The sequence below is a fragment of the Gallinula chloropus genome (genome assembly GCF_964237585.1).
Source record: "Gallinula chloropus genome assembly, chromosome: 4".
Lineage (NCBI taxonomy): Eukaryota > Metazoa > Chordata > Aves > Gruiformes > Rallidae > Gallinula > Gallinula chloropus.
Window position 1 is genome coordinate 7787025 of NC_140088.1, and position 16492 is coordinate 7803516.

General features: G+C 45.0%; 1 protein-coding gene across 2 annotated transcripts; it reads left to right on the forward strand.

Annotated features, from left to right (window-relative positions):
* The first annotated feature begins 1458 nt into the window (after positions 1 to 1458).
* Positions 1459 to 7368, forward strand: CFL2 (cofilin 2). 2 transcript variants are annotated; one of them, XM_084262748.1, is made up of 4 exons: positions 1459 to 1568; positions 3075 to 3382; positions 3484 to 3560; positions 3654 to 7368. In XM_084262748.1, the coding sequence occupies exons 1-4, from the start codon at positions 1566 to 1568 to the stop codon at positions 3764 to 3766; spliced, it is 501 nt and encodes a 166-aa protein (XP_084118874.1). In that variant the 5' UTR covers positions 1459 to 1565; the 3' UTR covers positions 3767 to 7368. The 2 variants fall into 2 exon arrangements, with proteins under 2 accessions (XP_084118874.1, XP_084118875.1); XM_084262749.1 differs by lacking the exon at positions 1459 to 1568 and adding an exon at positions 1848 to 1887.
* The last annotated feature ends 9124 nt before the right edge of the window (positions 7369 to 16492 follow it).

A 16492-nucleotide genomic window follows, 5' to 3' on the forward strand; every position in this document is an offset into this window, starting at 1 on the left:
TTTAGGATTTGTGCTATTATATCCCATAACATTTTTTCACCTTGTTTGATCAAAAAGCAGCATGTATCATATTTGAAAACTGAGTTGGGCAATGGCTGACCCTAAGGGCAAATTCGCACAGAAGGAATGAAGCCCAGGCCCCACACTCCTGGCACTGAACAGGCAGTAAGTGAACAAGCATCAGCTGGGAAAAAAAAAGTTGAGGCTAATACACTTGCTGCTGTTTTTAGCTGAGTGTGGTGGGGATTCCTGAATGCGTGGATGTAAGGAGCTGGAGGGGTAACACAGTCCAGTGATTTCAAGGCCAATTTTGAATACTGCAGAATGGAATTTGGTCTCAGATTCTGCATACAGAGAGGGCGGGATATAACTTGAAAAGGAGACTTGGAAACATAGTGACTCATCTGGTCAGCATGGTGGTGTGTGTATATATATATATGTGTGTGTGTGTATGTATGTATAGCCATACATGCATGCTGAGAAACACTAGTTTTCTGGGTTCCACCGAAGTACCATTAGCAATTCAGGTGTTTTGGAGAGGGACATCTGACTGACCACAATGCAGGCTGGGTGCTCACATGTACTGCTGTTTGAGATCTGGCTTGTTTAGGAGCTCTCGGCTTTTGGACAGGCCAGTTCGGAGAGCAGAGAGCTCTGACAATCCTCTTGTCCACTTGGATGGGGCCTGTCAGGTTCACATTGGGTCAAGCAGAACACTCGGGAGAGTGATCCTTTCTGGTTTTCCTGGAAGTCACCTTTTAGTGCTGCGCCTTTTGTGTCCTGCCCCATCATCTGAGCAGCTTTTTCAAAACCACAGAAGGTGCCGCCTCCGAGCCAGGCTGCCCCCAGCCGCTCCCTACAAAGACCAACGCGACCGTGGCAGCGGCACGGCTCCTGTTCAAGGGAGTACCGAGGAGCAATGGCACACAGCAACTGTAAAACGCGCTCGACACCGGCTTGTGGGGTGTGTGCAGAGGGAAGCAGGCAGGCTGGCCGCGCAGTGTAAGTTGGGGGGCGATGCCAGAATTGTTACTCTGGAGCAGCAGGCAGCGCCTGGGCAAAGCGGCGGCCCCGGGCAGGATATGCTGGGCAGGGCAGGGAGCGGCTGCAACTGGCTCCAGGAGCCGTGCAGCCCCGACGCGACTGCTGGCTGCTTGCGCTCCACGCCAGGACGAGGGGCCGCATCACCCCTCAACGGCCAAGGGTGGACGCCGGGGGCAACGAGGCCGAGGCGGCCGCCCAGGCGCTGCCAGCCGCACCCACGGGGCAGCGGCCGCGCCTCAGGGGCAGCAGCGCCCCAGCGGCGGGAAAGCCGCTAGAAGGCCGCCGGGCCCCGCAGGCCCGGCCCGGCTCGGCCCTGCCCTGCGGGGGGCGGCCCGGCGCGGCCCGGCCCGGCGGCACGTGGTGGCGGCGCGGCCCATGTGACCGGCCCTCCCCGGCCGCCGCGGCTCATCCCCCGCCCGGCCCGAGTCCCCGCCCGCCTCGCCCCCAGCGCAGCGCAGCGCTCTCCTGCGTGCAGCAGCCTCGCACCGCAGGCAGCCACCGCCGCCCCGGGACCCGGTGCCATGGTAAGGGCGGCACGGCATTGCCGGACGGGGGAGGGCGGCGGCGGAGGGCGGCCCGCGGCGGCAGGGGTAGCGGCGGCGGGGCGCTGGGCCGAGCCGAGCAGGCCCGACGCGGCACGGCTCGGCCCCGCGGCCTCTGGCGGCCATTTTAGTCTAATTTTAGCCGGGTGCGGGGGGAAGGGGTGGTGGGAGCGGCCGCGGGGCAGGAGCGGGTGGCGGGGCGGGCCGCGGCGGCTGCGGCGAGGCCGGGGGCCGGCGGTTGGGACCGGCCGGGCGGCGCGGCGCAGCGCAGCGCTCCCTGCGGCATCGGCCGGGCGTGCGGGTGCGTGAGGGGCGGGGGTCGAGCGCCGCCGGTCGGGCCCGGGAGAGGGGCTCCGGGCGGGTTCCCCCCCCGGGGGTGTAGCCGCTCTTGCCGCGCGGGGTGCGGGCCCGAGGAGTGTCCTCGGCCGGCGCGGGGGGGAGCGATCGGCTGGAAGCGCCGGTGCCGCTGGGGCCGGAGCGAGGGTGGCCGAGAGCGGGGCTGGAGGACGCGGGGCTGCGGGACGCCCGTTCCCTGGAGGCGAACGCCGTCCCCGCGAACAAAGCCGGGAAAGGGGGCAGGCGGGCTCCCTCGGGGACAAAGCCGGCGGCTCTCAGCGAGCCGTGCACCTGCCTTCCCCAGGCAGCCTGCGCTGGCAGCGCCCGCCGCGCCGGAGGTAATTGTTGGACCGGGGGCGAGGGCTCTGCGGATGGGCTTAGCTCCCTCGCAGCGGGCTTTGCTTAATTATTTTCCCCCTGCCGTGAGCTCCCGGTTTGTCTTGACGGCCGTTTTGTTTTCTCGCTGTCCTAAGCTGGGGTTTTGAACTGCGTGCGAGCCTGACGGGGAGCTGCAGGCATTGATTGTGGCTGGTATTTTTGTACGGAGGAAGGGCAGTCAGACAATACTCGTGCAGCAGCACCAAGTAAAATTCAGGAGTTTTTAAAGCGCGGCGTTGAAGCTGACACAATGCAGAAAGCATTTCTGCTGCTTGTAGAGCCTTACATCACCCCACAAAACCAGAGTCATGACAGTGCTGGATGTGAACTGCTGCTGGAGCGTTTGTTCCACTAAAAAAGTAACCCACCCCAAAACTACAAACTCCTCTCCTGTGTTCAGTTCCCACCCCCCACTCTCCTCCTTCCCCCCCCCCCCCAATAAGCCAAATGCATGATAAGGTAATGGAAAACAGCCTGAGTTGTTGCCTAGTTGTATAAAACTGCTTGACTTGCATGGTTGTATAGAACTGTTACCCAGAATCGTGGCTGAAGATGCTGAGATCTGCAAGAAAAGAGTACAGATTTTATACCTCCTTTATATCTTCTGCTCCAATCCTGCAAAGATTACTAAATTCTAGCATGTTCAGGCTGAGCATAGTATCTTTATTCTTAGGAGGGCAGGCAGGCTTCTTTACCTAGCACCGTGGTCTGTCATCTTTTTTAGCGAGCGTTAATTTTTGCTGTTTCAATTATTCCTTCGATCTCATTTTACAGGCTTCTGGAGTAACAGTGAACGATGAAGTCATAAAGGTTTTTAATGACATGAAAGTAAGGAAATCTTCGACCCCAGAAGAGATTAAGAAAAGAAAGAAAGCTGTTCTCTTCTGCTTAAGTGATGACAAAAAACAAATAATTGTAGAGGAGGCAAAGCAGATACTGGTCGGTGACATTGGAGACACTGTGGAGGACCCCTACACAGCCTTTGTGAAGTTGCTACCTTTGAATGATTGCCGATACGCTTTGTACGATGCCACGTATGAGACAAAGGAATCTAAGAAAGAAGACCTGGTATTTATATTCTGGTGTGTAAAAGCAAAGCTCCCTGTTAAAATTGGGTATTCTGGAGTTGAGGCTTGGATGGCTGAGTAACTGTTCTGTTGTGGTTTTCTCCTTTCCTTTAAAGGGCTCCTGAAAGCGCACCTTTAAAAAGCAAGATGATCTACGCAAGCTCTAAAGATGCCATTAAAAAGAAATTTACAGGTACAGACCTAAAAATACGCTTCGCTCATTAACTGCAATGCCCTTTAGATGTTGAGGTTCTCACAAGTACGTTGTTGTCCGTCTGTCTTTCAGGTATTAAACATGAGTGGCAAGTAAATGGTTTGGATGATATTAAGGACCGTTCAACACTTGGAGAGAAATTGGGAGGCAACGTGGTAGTTTCACTTGAAGGAAAACCCTTATAAAAAGACAGACAAGTGCCATCTGGATCTAAGGAGCTTCCATTTCTGCAGCTCGTTCAATTGGAATAGTATTAGTCTCCCCATCCCCTTCCCTCCTCAAAAAACAAAATAAGTCCCTTCCCTCATGCCCCTGAAGGAGATGTCGTTGTTAAGCAGTCTACCAGCGATTGCCATTAGACTGTTTAATGCCGGTAGTTTTATGTAGGGTCCAAGGAATGCTTTCACGTCACCCTCTTAGCCAAAACTGACGTTGCAGGCATTCCTTGCGACACGTACAATGAATGTGATAGTCAATGTGAATAGTCTAGCAGACAGCGAAGGGTAAGCTAATTGAATGCCTTGAAAGTATTGTCCACTGGTCGGATGGTAGACTCTATACAGTATTACTTGCAGTTGCACTTGATTGCAGTTCCATGAGGCTCTTGTGCATTCATACACCTCACCTGCCTTGACAAGCCTATTTTTGTGACATGGCAGCACACAACACTATGCATTTAAAGCACTTTTTTGTAATATGTTTGACCCGCCCCCCTCCCCCTAAAGGAATGCCAATTAAGTTGCTGTAACTGTGTCATCAAATTATTGTAGTACCTCAGTTTCATTCCTGTTACATGCATATCTTTATAAATGAAGTAGCTGTTACGATGCCTTTTGTTTTCCATTGAATGTACACTACTGAACAGGAGTAGAAGTTATCTGTTTACCATGTGAGTCTTGAAACACTAAAGTTTTGTAAAACATCAGTCGTGGTGGCAGTTTCTGTATTAAAAAGAGCCTTAAATGGAACATTGTTTTTTTTTTTTTGGTTTTTTTTTTTTGAGATCAAAAAACTGGCCACGCTGCAATAAAACTTGTGGCTTATTACAGAACGTTGCCTTGTTTTCATTGGAAAATACAGTTTTTAAGTATGTTTAATTTAAGCATATTTCAAATAACTTAACTTCTGTGGAAAGTATTGTAAAGATAAACAATCATTAATCTCATCTTAAATAATGCAAGTCTTTCATTCCTAATCATGATTTAGGCTCTGCTTTACAATACTCTGTGGCTCTGTTCTGATCATTTGATAAAGGACCCGATCTGAGTTTACTGTTCAAGTAAAGAAGCTACCACTGCTAGAGACCATTAGTTCCACGAAACACTCATGTCAGAGATGTAGAATGATGAAGTGATTAACCACGCAGCGTGTTTCGTACCTGAATGTTCTTAAAGTTCTACATGTGAGAGTAAAACCTGGCACGGAATCCTAACGGCTCGCCGCCTTTTTGGGTAAGATGGTGTGTAATGACAAAGTTACATGATAATGCAGTTATGGATACGATTCTTTCTTTTTTTTTTTGTTTCTTGAGTGTTGCAGTTAAGACAGACTCGGTACAAGAAGTAGCCTAAATGAACTGTTCTACTTTGTTAGCTTCTATGTAAATAGAACTGGAAAGTGTTTTGCCACTACCCAGGCTTGGTCGGGGACATGTTTTGGCCGGGAGCCAAATAATGCTCTCCTTATAGAGAATTTGATCTGCTCTCTCTGAGCAATCCTCCGTTAGCCAGAGCTATTTATGGCAAACACATGCTTTTGTATCTTGTCATCGTTATCCACAAATGGCAAAACTGGACATGATTCTCCTGGTATGCGTAAAGGAGCGAGCGCTGTTGGGCAGCCGCTCGCGGCTGAGCTGTACATGCTGCTAGAAGGAATGCTCTTTATCATTACCTTGTTTTAAAAAAAGTGGGTAGAGTAGAACTGTGGAGCGTTGAAATACGGGCCCTTCCCGTGCAGTCCATAGCCTTTTTCTTTTTTTCAACGAGGAAGCAAATCATATTTCTTTTTTCCTTTTTCCTTTTTCTTTTTTAAATTTTTACTATTTTGAAATAGTTCTGAAGTCACCTCGTGGTACTGTGTTTAGGCTCTCTCGTCCTGTAGAACTTTAAGACTTTTGTTTCAGGCTTCTGGCTATCCCTACGACTTGCACACCTCATCGTGTTAGCTGTTCTACGTAGACTAAGCTTTACTAGAAATTGAACTAAAAAGGCATGATGACCACTGACTTACTAAGTGTATTGATGAGTCTTGGTTTTGTTCTGCAAAACTCTCCTTTCAGGTACCTTTTAAGGTTGAGAAGTAACTTGATGGTATGCATGTTGTCTAGATTTTAAAAAAAAAAACAAACAACAAAACCCTTTTTATTCCTCAAAATAGTCTCCTGATTTCTGATTATTCACATTGTGTGCGAAGCCCAGTTTAATGTAAAGATCTGCTTTGTGCTTTATGTTTGACTTGAGTTCAGTACAAGTATAACGCAACGATCTTTTAACTGATTTTCACAAGGTATAAATGGTTTCTTTAGAAAAAGCCAAAACTGAAAATGTTAAATCTTAATAAAACATTGGAATTTCGTTTTAGACAGTGAACTTTTTTAAAGCAGTACTGTGTTTAAATTTATTGTTTTGTCTCTGCTGCAAACAGTCTGGAAAGATGTCTGTGGCTTCTAAGTTGAGTATTAAAGGTTACCTTTTTTTTTTTTCCTTTTTATTTTAAGCTAGCTTAGGTGTGTATTCACTCAGTCCAAGTAGATGTAAAATTGAAGCACAAACTGTATTTATGTAAGATTCCTACCAAAACTAGTTTTGGATCTAAAAGGATCAGCTTGCCTTCAGCTCGTTCTTGAAACGGCTGAGGAACTGATGTGAGGTCCAATTCAGATGGCTTGCTTTAAGAAAGAAAAAAAACCAACCCCAACCCCACAATAAAGTGCTACAGAACTGTTACTGTTTGAATTATAAAACAAATGAGAGACAGCTGGCATCTGTTCCAAAATGGTTTGTCAGCTGTTGTTTTCTGTCATTATGCAAAATGGTGAGGGCCTCATTGTGATGGAGGAGTGGAGGAAAATCCTCTCAAGTTGAATATCTTCTGTGTATCCATGTAGATGTGACTTTTGGGTATCTTGGCTTCAGTTATTTTATTGATTAAAGAAGTGTTAAATAAAATTTTCATGAGAGGAGCTTGTGCAGAAATGGCATTTTTCTTCTAAAAAAAAAAAAAAAAGACTTCAAAACCAGCAGTTCTTTGATTTGGTAAATCCTGGAAGGGGTATAGGTGTATGGGGTTGATTTCTCCAAGAAGGGAAATCAGCCCAAGACAAGCGAGAGTAGGTGAGCTTTATGCTTGTGGTGGTTTTTAGAAACGCAGGGATAAAATTGTATATGGACTGTGGTGCAAGAATCCCTCCCAGTCCTATCATGAAATGAATTTTGAGTATTTTCAGTTAAAACCTGAAGTGTTACCCCTAAGTGGAAGAGTGTTCCTGCTGTACCGTTCCCTCCAAACAAGTGATGGAAAACAGCAATTGCCACCATCTCCTAATGAGCTTTACTCTTATGCCAATTCCAGTATAAACCAAATTTTCGTGTCTGCCTATTTCTTACAAACTTCTGTGAGTTCCCTTTAGTTTGTGGTGGTGAGTTAACGATTGTAGAGTGAGAACACGGCACTAAATGGCGGATGAAAGATCATCAATGTAGCACCTGTCTATATAAGTATTGAATTTCTTTGAAAATATTTCTGATTTTGAAAACCTGGTATAAATAAAATTAATTTAAACCTCTTCAGCTGTGGAGTATGTTTGTGTGCTAGGCGGCACCTATGCCAATGGCTTTGCAGTTGCCTTTGTGTTGGGAGCAGCCCAGATGCTCTGGAAGGTTGGAAAGCAGAGTAAGTGCATGGATAGATACCTGTGTTTTTGCAACAGGTTTCACCTGCAGCCCCTTCAGTTCAATGCCTGGCTGTGACTCTGGAGACAGGTATAAAGAAGTTTTTATTGGGTTGGTGCTGGATAACCTTTTATTTTTCTCCTTGTGTTGGGTCACAGTTCAGAAAATGAATTTTTCTCTTTTTTTTTTTTTGTTTAAAAACTTGGGCATTTTTTAAAAAGGTAGAGAAAAGTGTGCCTAGAAAGAAAGTGAGGTGTGGAAAAGGTGACTCTGTGAAGAACGATCAAAAGGTTATCCCTGTGGTATCAGCGGTGTTCCTCGTTAATGGAGAATTTTTTTGGATGTAGGAATAGCTTTGCTATTAATTGGAGCTGATTTTGTAAACAAAGCTGTCAAGGAGCAGCTTCAGTGGGCTCTCTGGAGAAGACAGGCTTTTACGCTGTGGATTAACAATCTTTTTTTAGTGTTTGCCTCACAAGCTGCAGGGCACGTATGTGAGAATATACGTTCAAAATGTGTCAAAGGGCTCTTATGCAATTGAGTTTTCTTATACAAAGTACTACTTAGTTAAAAAAAATGTTCTGTGCCTACTGTATTCATAGCCAGTGCTTGATACCCTATTGAGTGTGGGCATTTCCCTCCCTCATCCCCATGCTGTTAAATCTATGTAACCCCCCCCACCCTGTTACATCTTGCCATTCCTCCCACTGCTTGTCTCTGCTGCCTACTGATAATACCTGAAAAAATACAACAGTGAAAAATTAGAAGCCTTTCACAGGGAATTCAAACAGGTAACGTAAGTTTTTAATTTGGTGATATGGTAGAATTGTCTTCTTACATTGGAAGGCTTACAGCGAAAACGTGCTGTTTGGAGGCACCGACTAATTCTGAGGTGGTCTTGTCAGTATCTCATGGGTTAACATTTCTGTTACCAGCGTTACATCGTGGCTACTGATTGGAAGAGAAACTTGAAGGTGCCACTAATTGTTTTGTTTGTTTTTTTAAAAAAAGTTTCTAAATGTCAATTCAGACAATAAAAAACCACACCAGCTTCAATTTCCCACCGTTAGCTTAATTTTTTATTCCTGTGTGAACAGGCTTAGGAATGTGTGTGTAGCTGTAATCATGCCTTCTCCTCTTCCACCTCTTTATTTTTAAAAACAGCTGTGTCACTGCAAATCCCCACCATCTGCCCACCATCTTCTGTAAAGCTTTGCAGACAATCTCCACTTGTACCTTTTAGTATCTATTTCCCCCCCCTCTCTTGTTTGTGATTGCAGGGATTTGGTTTAGAAAAACTAGGCGCTGTAATATTATGCTCCTCAAAAGCTTTTCTATTATGCAGAAAGTTAAAAGCATCAGTTACTCTCTGGTGAGCACAGCTGCAGGGTATACATTGTCTGGAGGGGGGGTGTGTGTGTGAGGGGATGGAGAAGAGATGCGATTTTGAGAAGGGGTTTAGAGAGCCTTATTTGTATCTGCTTCCTCTTAGTGGCAGCACCGCTTTCATCCCTGACCTTCTCCTGAGGCTGATGTGAGAGCTAAGCTTTTCTTCCATTTTAGCTGTTTCAACAGAAAATTGAATGTGCGTGTAGCAAACAAGGCGTGGAGAAGCAGAGGAAGGTTTAGAAAGGGGTGGGGGTGTGCACGGGGCGGGGGGGAAAAGGGTCCTGATAGCAGAAGATTTGTTTCCTTGTGATTTCAGCGTGAGCTTGCAGCTGTGAAGACAGAGCTTACATTCCCCCTCTGCTCTGCCAGGACATGGGGATTCCAGACTCCACTGTCTCAAGGCTTTTAAGCAGTGAAGTGGGAAGGTGCAGCTCTACACTGGTGGAATTGGTTTTGCTCCTGCCTAGATGAAGCCACGCTACAACGGGGCTCTTGGTTAGCGTTGTCACATAGGTGATGCACCCACGCTGCGTTTGAACAATCCCTTAAAAACGTGGATTTTTTTTTTGACTGCACCAGATACTATAATTAAGCTGTTACACCGGGAGTGAGGATGAACTGGTGTAGTTCTTAACTAGGCAGCTGCAAGTGCAAAATATAATTTATGGTCATATTTTAGAGCCCTAGCCCTGTTATTTTAGCGTGACAAACGCTTCCCGGTCCACAGAACTCTTTGCCTGCATAAATTCTTTTAAGAAGCAACAGCATAATTTTAGCCCTTCGTAGACTCCAGTGACGCAGAATCTGTCACCTGGAGGTTTTTATTCCTCTGCGTTGGTGAGTTTCCCTTTGTCGCGCTGCGTTAGTTCTCCGCATCCGCACTCCGAAAAATCAGTTCCCAGAACTCTCCTTCCAAGTAACCAGAGTTCCTAAACAATATTTATTCTGCGTGACTAAGGTAGAAAGGCATCTTGTAGAATGCCCGGAGGAAACAAATGCACGGCATTAGCCTGCCTGGCCACCGAGCACGTTGCCTCTGACTGCGGGGTTTGTGCTGATGAGAGCGTCAGCCCCTTCCAGTTTGTGTGCGACAGCCCAACCCAGGAAATTCATGGAAACAGAAAAGAATGTCTTAATTTTTCTCAGATAAAGGTTTGACAAGCTGGCTGAGCGCCTCGTTGGCTGGTAAGGCCGAGTGAAATAGCTAGCAGTGTCACAGGGACAATCAGGGGTTTATATATTTATTTATTTTTAACCTATTCTGACAAAAACACCTGGCTTTGGTTCTAGCCAGTTTTACAGATTTACTTTGACAGGTGTGATTGTTGGAAGTGTCTTCTGGACCAGCTATATTTAGCTATCTAACCTTTCGATAATTCTGGTAGTTGCTTTGGTCTCGTTACTATTGAACTCCGTTGCAGTTTTAACTGCCTGCAGTCCGGCATTGCTGGTTATCACACTCACAACACAGCATAAACAACATTTAAAAGTCCTCTCCAACAAAACTAGTAATAATTGAAATCAGTTTGAATTCTATAGCTGGGTCTCGGTTCTGCAAGGAGGATATTGACGCTCTTAAAAGTCAAGTGGAGCTCCTGCCCGAACACCTGACCAAACATCTTCACCACAGGGTTGAAGAAGCATCAGAGCATTTGGATCAGAGCGGTTTGCTTTCCTTTTCTTGCACTGCTGGATATGTTTCCAACCCTGGGATGCAGAGAGGCTACTACAGCATCAATGTCTAAAGCATTTCACTTCCTTTTTCATTCTGAGCAGGCAGACAGCAACTGCAGCTTTTCTTACAGGGTAGACTCAGCTGTCCCAGCCATGGATTTTATTTTTGTGGTGATTACCCAAAGGAAGAAGGAATCCTGCTCATAGCACCCAGCAGCCTATGGCCAAAGCACAGCACCACAATGACGTGCTGCATCATAACCATTTTCAGCTGTTGTGGCTGTCGCAGCAGACGCAAAGCGTGGGGACATCACCAGGCTGTGTCTACTCCGAGTCTTTTGTTTTTCAGGAATCTTGAGTTGCTGCTCCACCCTGCTTCCAAAGTCAGCTCAAGGCCTCTCCAAGAACACCAGGACTTCTGGTGCTCCTGCTGCTGCTGCTAATAGCAAAATACAAACTTGAGGCGTTTCCAGTAACAGCTTTGTACGCACCAGACGCAAGAAGCACGTGGCTCTGTCTGTCTGCACTTACCCTGTCCACGAAGTAATAATGACACATAAAAATATATTTAACACCAATACTAATTCAGGGTCTTTACTTTAACAGCTGTTTTCTTTGGAAAACTGTGAGGATAAGGTTTTCCCCAAAGATTTACTAATTAATATCCAGGAAATGTAAAAATATACTTTTGTGTTTGTGCTTTAAATTTTGTCTAGGTAGTTAAGGAACCTGGGATTTCCTGCTTTTACATCTTCTTTTTTCTCCTCTTATTTTTTTTTTCTTCCCAGAAATGGTGTTAACCAGTCCTTCCGCTGTAACAGCAAACTGTGGGAAGATGAGAAGAGTTATTTCTCTTTGCATCAGCATCTTGCGTTGTGTGCAAATACAGATCCTCTCAGTTTCTTCTTAAAATAGTGTCTGGATTGCATTCAGTGGTTAATGCAGAAGAACATAGGATTTTTTTAAGTCACATTTAACTTTATTAATATGAACATGCACAAGCTTCTGAGCTATAGATAAAAGCTTTTTTTGTTTATTTATGCTTTTGAGCTATATTTATATTTATGCTTTTAATTACAAAAAGGTAAATTTTAGGGAATAAAATTAGTAACTATTTTTGTCTGCTAAAAGGTTTGGGTTTTTTATGCTGTAAGTTGTCCATGAAGGGCTGTTCTTTCTGTTTTGTCAGTTACCTGGTTTTGGTGTTCTTTTCCCACACTGCTTCATGTTTCAGTCTAAAATGGACTGGATTCAACTGCTACCAGAGGAAGGAGGTTTTATGTATATAAAATATACAGTTACTACAGGAAAGAAGAAACTGTTTGCTTGACCTAGTTTTATGGAGTTATTTCTTTTTACAGGGGTGAGATGACAAGAAAAGGGATGAATGGGTTTGCTGGGAGTATTTTAGGAGCACTCAGTGGGAATGAGATTATTATTGTTGTGCTTAATCCTGAAATAATCATAGACCATCTCATCAACCTTGCACCAGCGTTTGAGAGAGATGAACATTCTGGCTACTTTATGTTATTAGTCTAAGATAATCTTCCATTGTTACAAACTTGGAGCTCTCCAGATAAATATAGAATAGGATATTTATACCTGTTACGAACGTTTCAATGTTTTCACATGTTTTTAAAACAATGATTTGTAACTAGTGGAAATGTAGTTCTCCAACGTCTTTTATGGGGCTGAAAATTCAGGTGAAGGTTATAGAAGCAACCAGTTCACTCAAACGTTATAGCAATTCCCCAATAGATTATCAGGCTTGCTTTCCCATCTGTTGGGCACAGTGCAAAAGAGTGCATGGAAAGGGTGTTGTGCTGGCATAGTAGCTGTTATCGCTGCTGTTAAATGCATTGAATGGTAGTGAAGTTACAAGTCACCCTGTATGCAAAAGGGATGAAAAAATACTACCAGGTCAGAATTTGTCACTTTCATAGACAGTAACAGCTTGTTCCCTTTGAACAGGTGTAAGCGTCCTGATGTCTCTTTGTTTCCCTAGAGAGGAAAAAGACAAAATTGAGCCTTTCCATTCTGTTTGACTTGCTTTCTCTGTCCCTTCTCCTCCAAAGCATTCCCCTGCTCTGGCTTACATGCCGAAATGGCTCACCCTCTAACCCATTTATCTCCGTTACCTCAGTTTCACCTCCTCTCATCGTCATCTCATCCCTCCCTACTAGCTCCCATTCTCTGGTGGTCCTGTTCCCTCATATTAGCAGTGTGCTTTAACCTTTATCATAAACATACAGCAAACAAACAAAAACCCCCAACAACCCACTTTTGATTCATTTGCCCATTTCTCTTGTTAAAAATACGCAATCTCATGAAGAAACTGAACATGTTCAAAGAGTAAACTTGGCTGCAGTTTACTGAAGTGGCAAAGAGTTTGAAATAATCTCTTGAGATGTTTGAGTCCACAGGACCTAACTCTGAAGTCCAGACTCCACCGTTTAGATGGGAAATCGCTGTATTTGGTTATTTTATGTTTTCCTCAGTGCTAGAAGCCTGAACTGTCCTTTTTTTTTCCCCCATCATTAAAGCATCTGGATTCAGCTGTTGACTTCCACAAAAGTGGTTAAGTACTTACAGCGTGGGGAGATTGCTAGCGATTCATAAATTTATGGTATGTTGAAAACCAAAGCTGTAGAAATAGCATGAAATAAACTGTGTATCAACACAGAAACCTGAAAGTTAATTGCATGGCTCATTGGTCAAGACTTCACAGGCAAATCAAGAAAATCTCTGTATTACAAAAAGTATAGAAAACTGCCACAAGGATTACAGGCCACATGACCAACTTTACATGTTCAGAAAATAAAGTTGGTTTTTTTTTTTTTTTTAAATAAGGCAAGAAGTAGCCCTTTGTATGATCAGAAGTTGTATTAATAACATGTCATTTAAGAGTTTTAATCTGCTTCCTTTTCTAAAGCCTTGTATTAAGCTCTCAATTCATCATCTCAAGCTTTTCTCTGCAGTCTCAAGTGCTGATCAGCAGTGCAGTGAGGATTTATTTCCTTTTCCTGGTCTCAAACAGAAAAGTCTGTGATGAAGAGATATATGAAGTAGGGCCATCTGAGGGTGCTGTTTGACAACATATCGAAGACAATGTAGACACGTGTGGGATGAGGAGGAGATTCCTGCAGAAGCTGGGCTGAATGCTCCCCCTCTTCTCTACTGCTGCTTAACCCTGCCTCACCATGCAAGGAATTTAGGAATCTACACTTCTTGCTTGTTTTGATAAGGCTTGGGTTTTTTGGGGTGGGTTTTTTTGGGGGGGCAGGGGAAGTGTTGGTTTGGTTTTTTGTTTGTTTTCTCATTTAGGAAGGCATGGTGGCTGAAATGTTTCAGATGTTTCTGAGAATCGCCTCAGTCTTGGTAGTTCTGCTATGCAGGTTTTCTATGGAGAAGCTGAGCTTACGTTGTGTTGGCGGCCTGGCACTGCGCTCCTGCGCGCTGCTCCGGGCCTTCCCAGGCGACGCCAGGCTACTGTACTTCATACATCTTGTACAGTAAATCCTGCCCTTCCAGGGAGAACTGGATGTTCTCTGCACAGCAGGTACGTACGTCCACAGTACATTTAACACAGATCAGCAGCATCAGACGTTTGGGTCTGTGGTTGGCAGCGAGGAATTCTGGCAAATCTCAGGCCAAACTGTGCAAGGCCCTGTGAGTGCTTGCACCTCAACTTCTTGTCACGTATGTACTTTAAACTGCATGTTCTTTAGTGGTCTGGCTCCTCTGTGTATATACAGCAGCGGTGACATTCACTCCATCAAACCTCAGCCGCTGACAGCTCTGCACAAGGCTCATAAAGGCATTTGAAAGTTTAACTTGCGGTGAAACCTGGAGTTGCACTCACCAGGCACGTGCAACGCCTGCCTCCAGCCCTTGCTTCCTCTCTTTGCTCCTTTTAGCAGCATTTTGGCCACCCTTCCCCCATGAAGATCAGTGATTATGAATTAACTAAATTCCTCAGATTCTGAAGTGCTGACTACAAGCACTTCCGAGACTGGGAGTCCTGCCACGCTGTAGTATTCCTGAGGGTGTAGGCAAGCATGCTCCACTTACAGCACATCCCAGAGCTTTCAGTAGCCATGGGCCAGCACTTCTGGAGACTGTGGGGTTTGCTTTGTTCCCTTAGTTTCTCATGAGACAGACTCCTTGTCTAGCTCCAGCTGTTAACATTCAGGTGAATTGTACCTAGTAGTGTTTTGAGCAGAGAAGTAAATAATGAGTTTATGACAGGCTGGTTAGGAAACAAGAATAATAGGCAAAATAGCTCACCTCAGAGTATTTGGAATTGAACCGGGGCAGACATGTGCTAAGTTACATGAAGTTGGGTTGTTTTTTTTGTTGTTGGGATTGATGTAACCCAGGCATAACCAGGGATAGCTCCACTAAAATTAGGGAAAGTTAGAAATGCTTATTACAAGTTCGTTAGTGGTCTGCAATCATTGGAATGGTATGGAGTGATAAAATGGCAGCAGGGAAATGCTCCAGGTGTTCAATAGATGAAGGCAGGTGTTTTACCAGCATTACATGTGTTTCAGAGCAGAGTTGTAGCTCTAGAGCACAAAGATACTCTAGTCCAGACTGAAACGTGATGGGTCTCAATATATACAAGAAATGCAGCCACAATCCTTTTAACCAAAAGGTTGTTTTAAACGTGTGTTGTTAATTCAATCTAACAGCACTCACTTTTAAATGCATGACAGGCAATTATAAATCCTGTTGGCTTACCGTGTGGCCGTTGACATTTATTAAAACCTTTTCGGATCAGCATCCATGTGCTGCCTACTTGTGTTCTGTACGTGCACAAAGCCCACCTCCTTTTTTGTGAGCTTTAGTTCAGAAAACAACAGGGACATCAAGGTGCATCTGTAAGGCAGAAGCTGGGCTCTCCTGTCCCAGCCTCCCAATGCGGTGAGGGTACTTCAAACGTGAGTAGCGATGCTGGGTTCAGCACTGAGAAAATGGGTGAGTCCCCTTCTTTTTTTTTAACACAAAAGGCCTGAATTCACCTCTCTCTTGACTAGATGTAGTTCTAATTCCCAGGTTAGTGCCCTGACCAGGTCTGTGGACTCCACTCACTAGTTACTGATGAAGGAGCAGACATCTAGAAATCAGACACGGTGATGTCTGTATCATCGTGGAGATGATGTATCATCACTTTGCAGTCCATAGGTTTGACTCTTAGAGATTAAACCAGAACATCTCCACATTGAACACAAACCTTACGTTATTTGTCTGTTTAGTACTTCTCCTTAATAAGCCCAGTAGGTTTTTTAAGTATCACATTCAGTTGTCAGAAGAATTCCTAATTTATTTTTATGCCATAACATCACTGTGTGTTTAATTTACTTACTCCAGAAATCATCTCTAGATTGCCATCTTTGATGAGAGGTGAACGTGGGTTTTTTTTTGCCTAAGCTCCAATGATGAGATGCCAAGAAATATTTCCACATGCTCGCAGTCTGGAAGGTGAGAGGCATTCCTCTAAGCTACTTTTACAAAAATCAACTCCTGCTGCAAGTACACGGCTACCCATGTAGTAGTAACCCACAGTAGTACCCACGTAGCCCAGGGCTTTCAGAGCAGACTCTCTGAACAGGTCAAATCTATTTTGTTCACTCTGTCCCACGTGGGGATTATTTGGTCTCGTACATTGCTGAAGCACAGGGCTGCCATTGCTGAAGGAACACAAACTTCCCTGACCCATATTGTGGCCCATATGATGTCCCAGCCCGCCTGAAATGTTGCGAGTCTGATCACCAAACCTGCAGTAAGCAGATGTGGTGCAGGTCAGGAATCCCATGCCGCGCATGGGGAAGTTTGCACATCATTTTTCTGTAAAAATCTGGCTGGCAGGGAATGGAGAACCTGATGCCACCCAATGGGGCTTTCATTCCAACCACCTCCTATTGCCAACTATCGTGCCACACAGCTCCCCCT

Bases quoted from the DNA above. Each gene is read 5' to 3' on its own strand.
- CFL2 (XM_084262748.1), top strand. The intron at 3,383-3,483 runs GTGTGTAAAAGC...TTTCCTTTAAAG, and splicing joins GACCTGGTATTTATATTCTG to GGCTCCTGAAAGCGCACCTT. The intron at 3,561-3,653 runs GTACAGACCTAA...TCTGTCTTTCAG, and splicing joins CATTAAAAAGAAATTTACAG to GTATTAAACATGAGTGGCAA.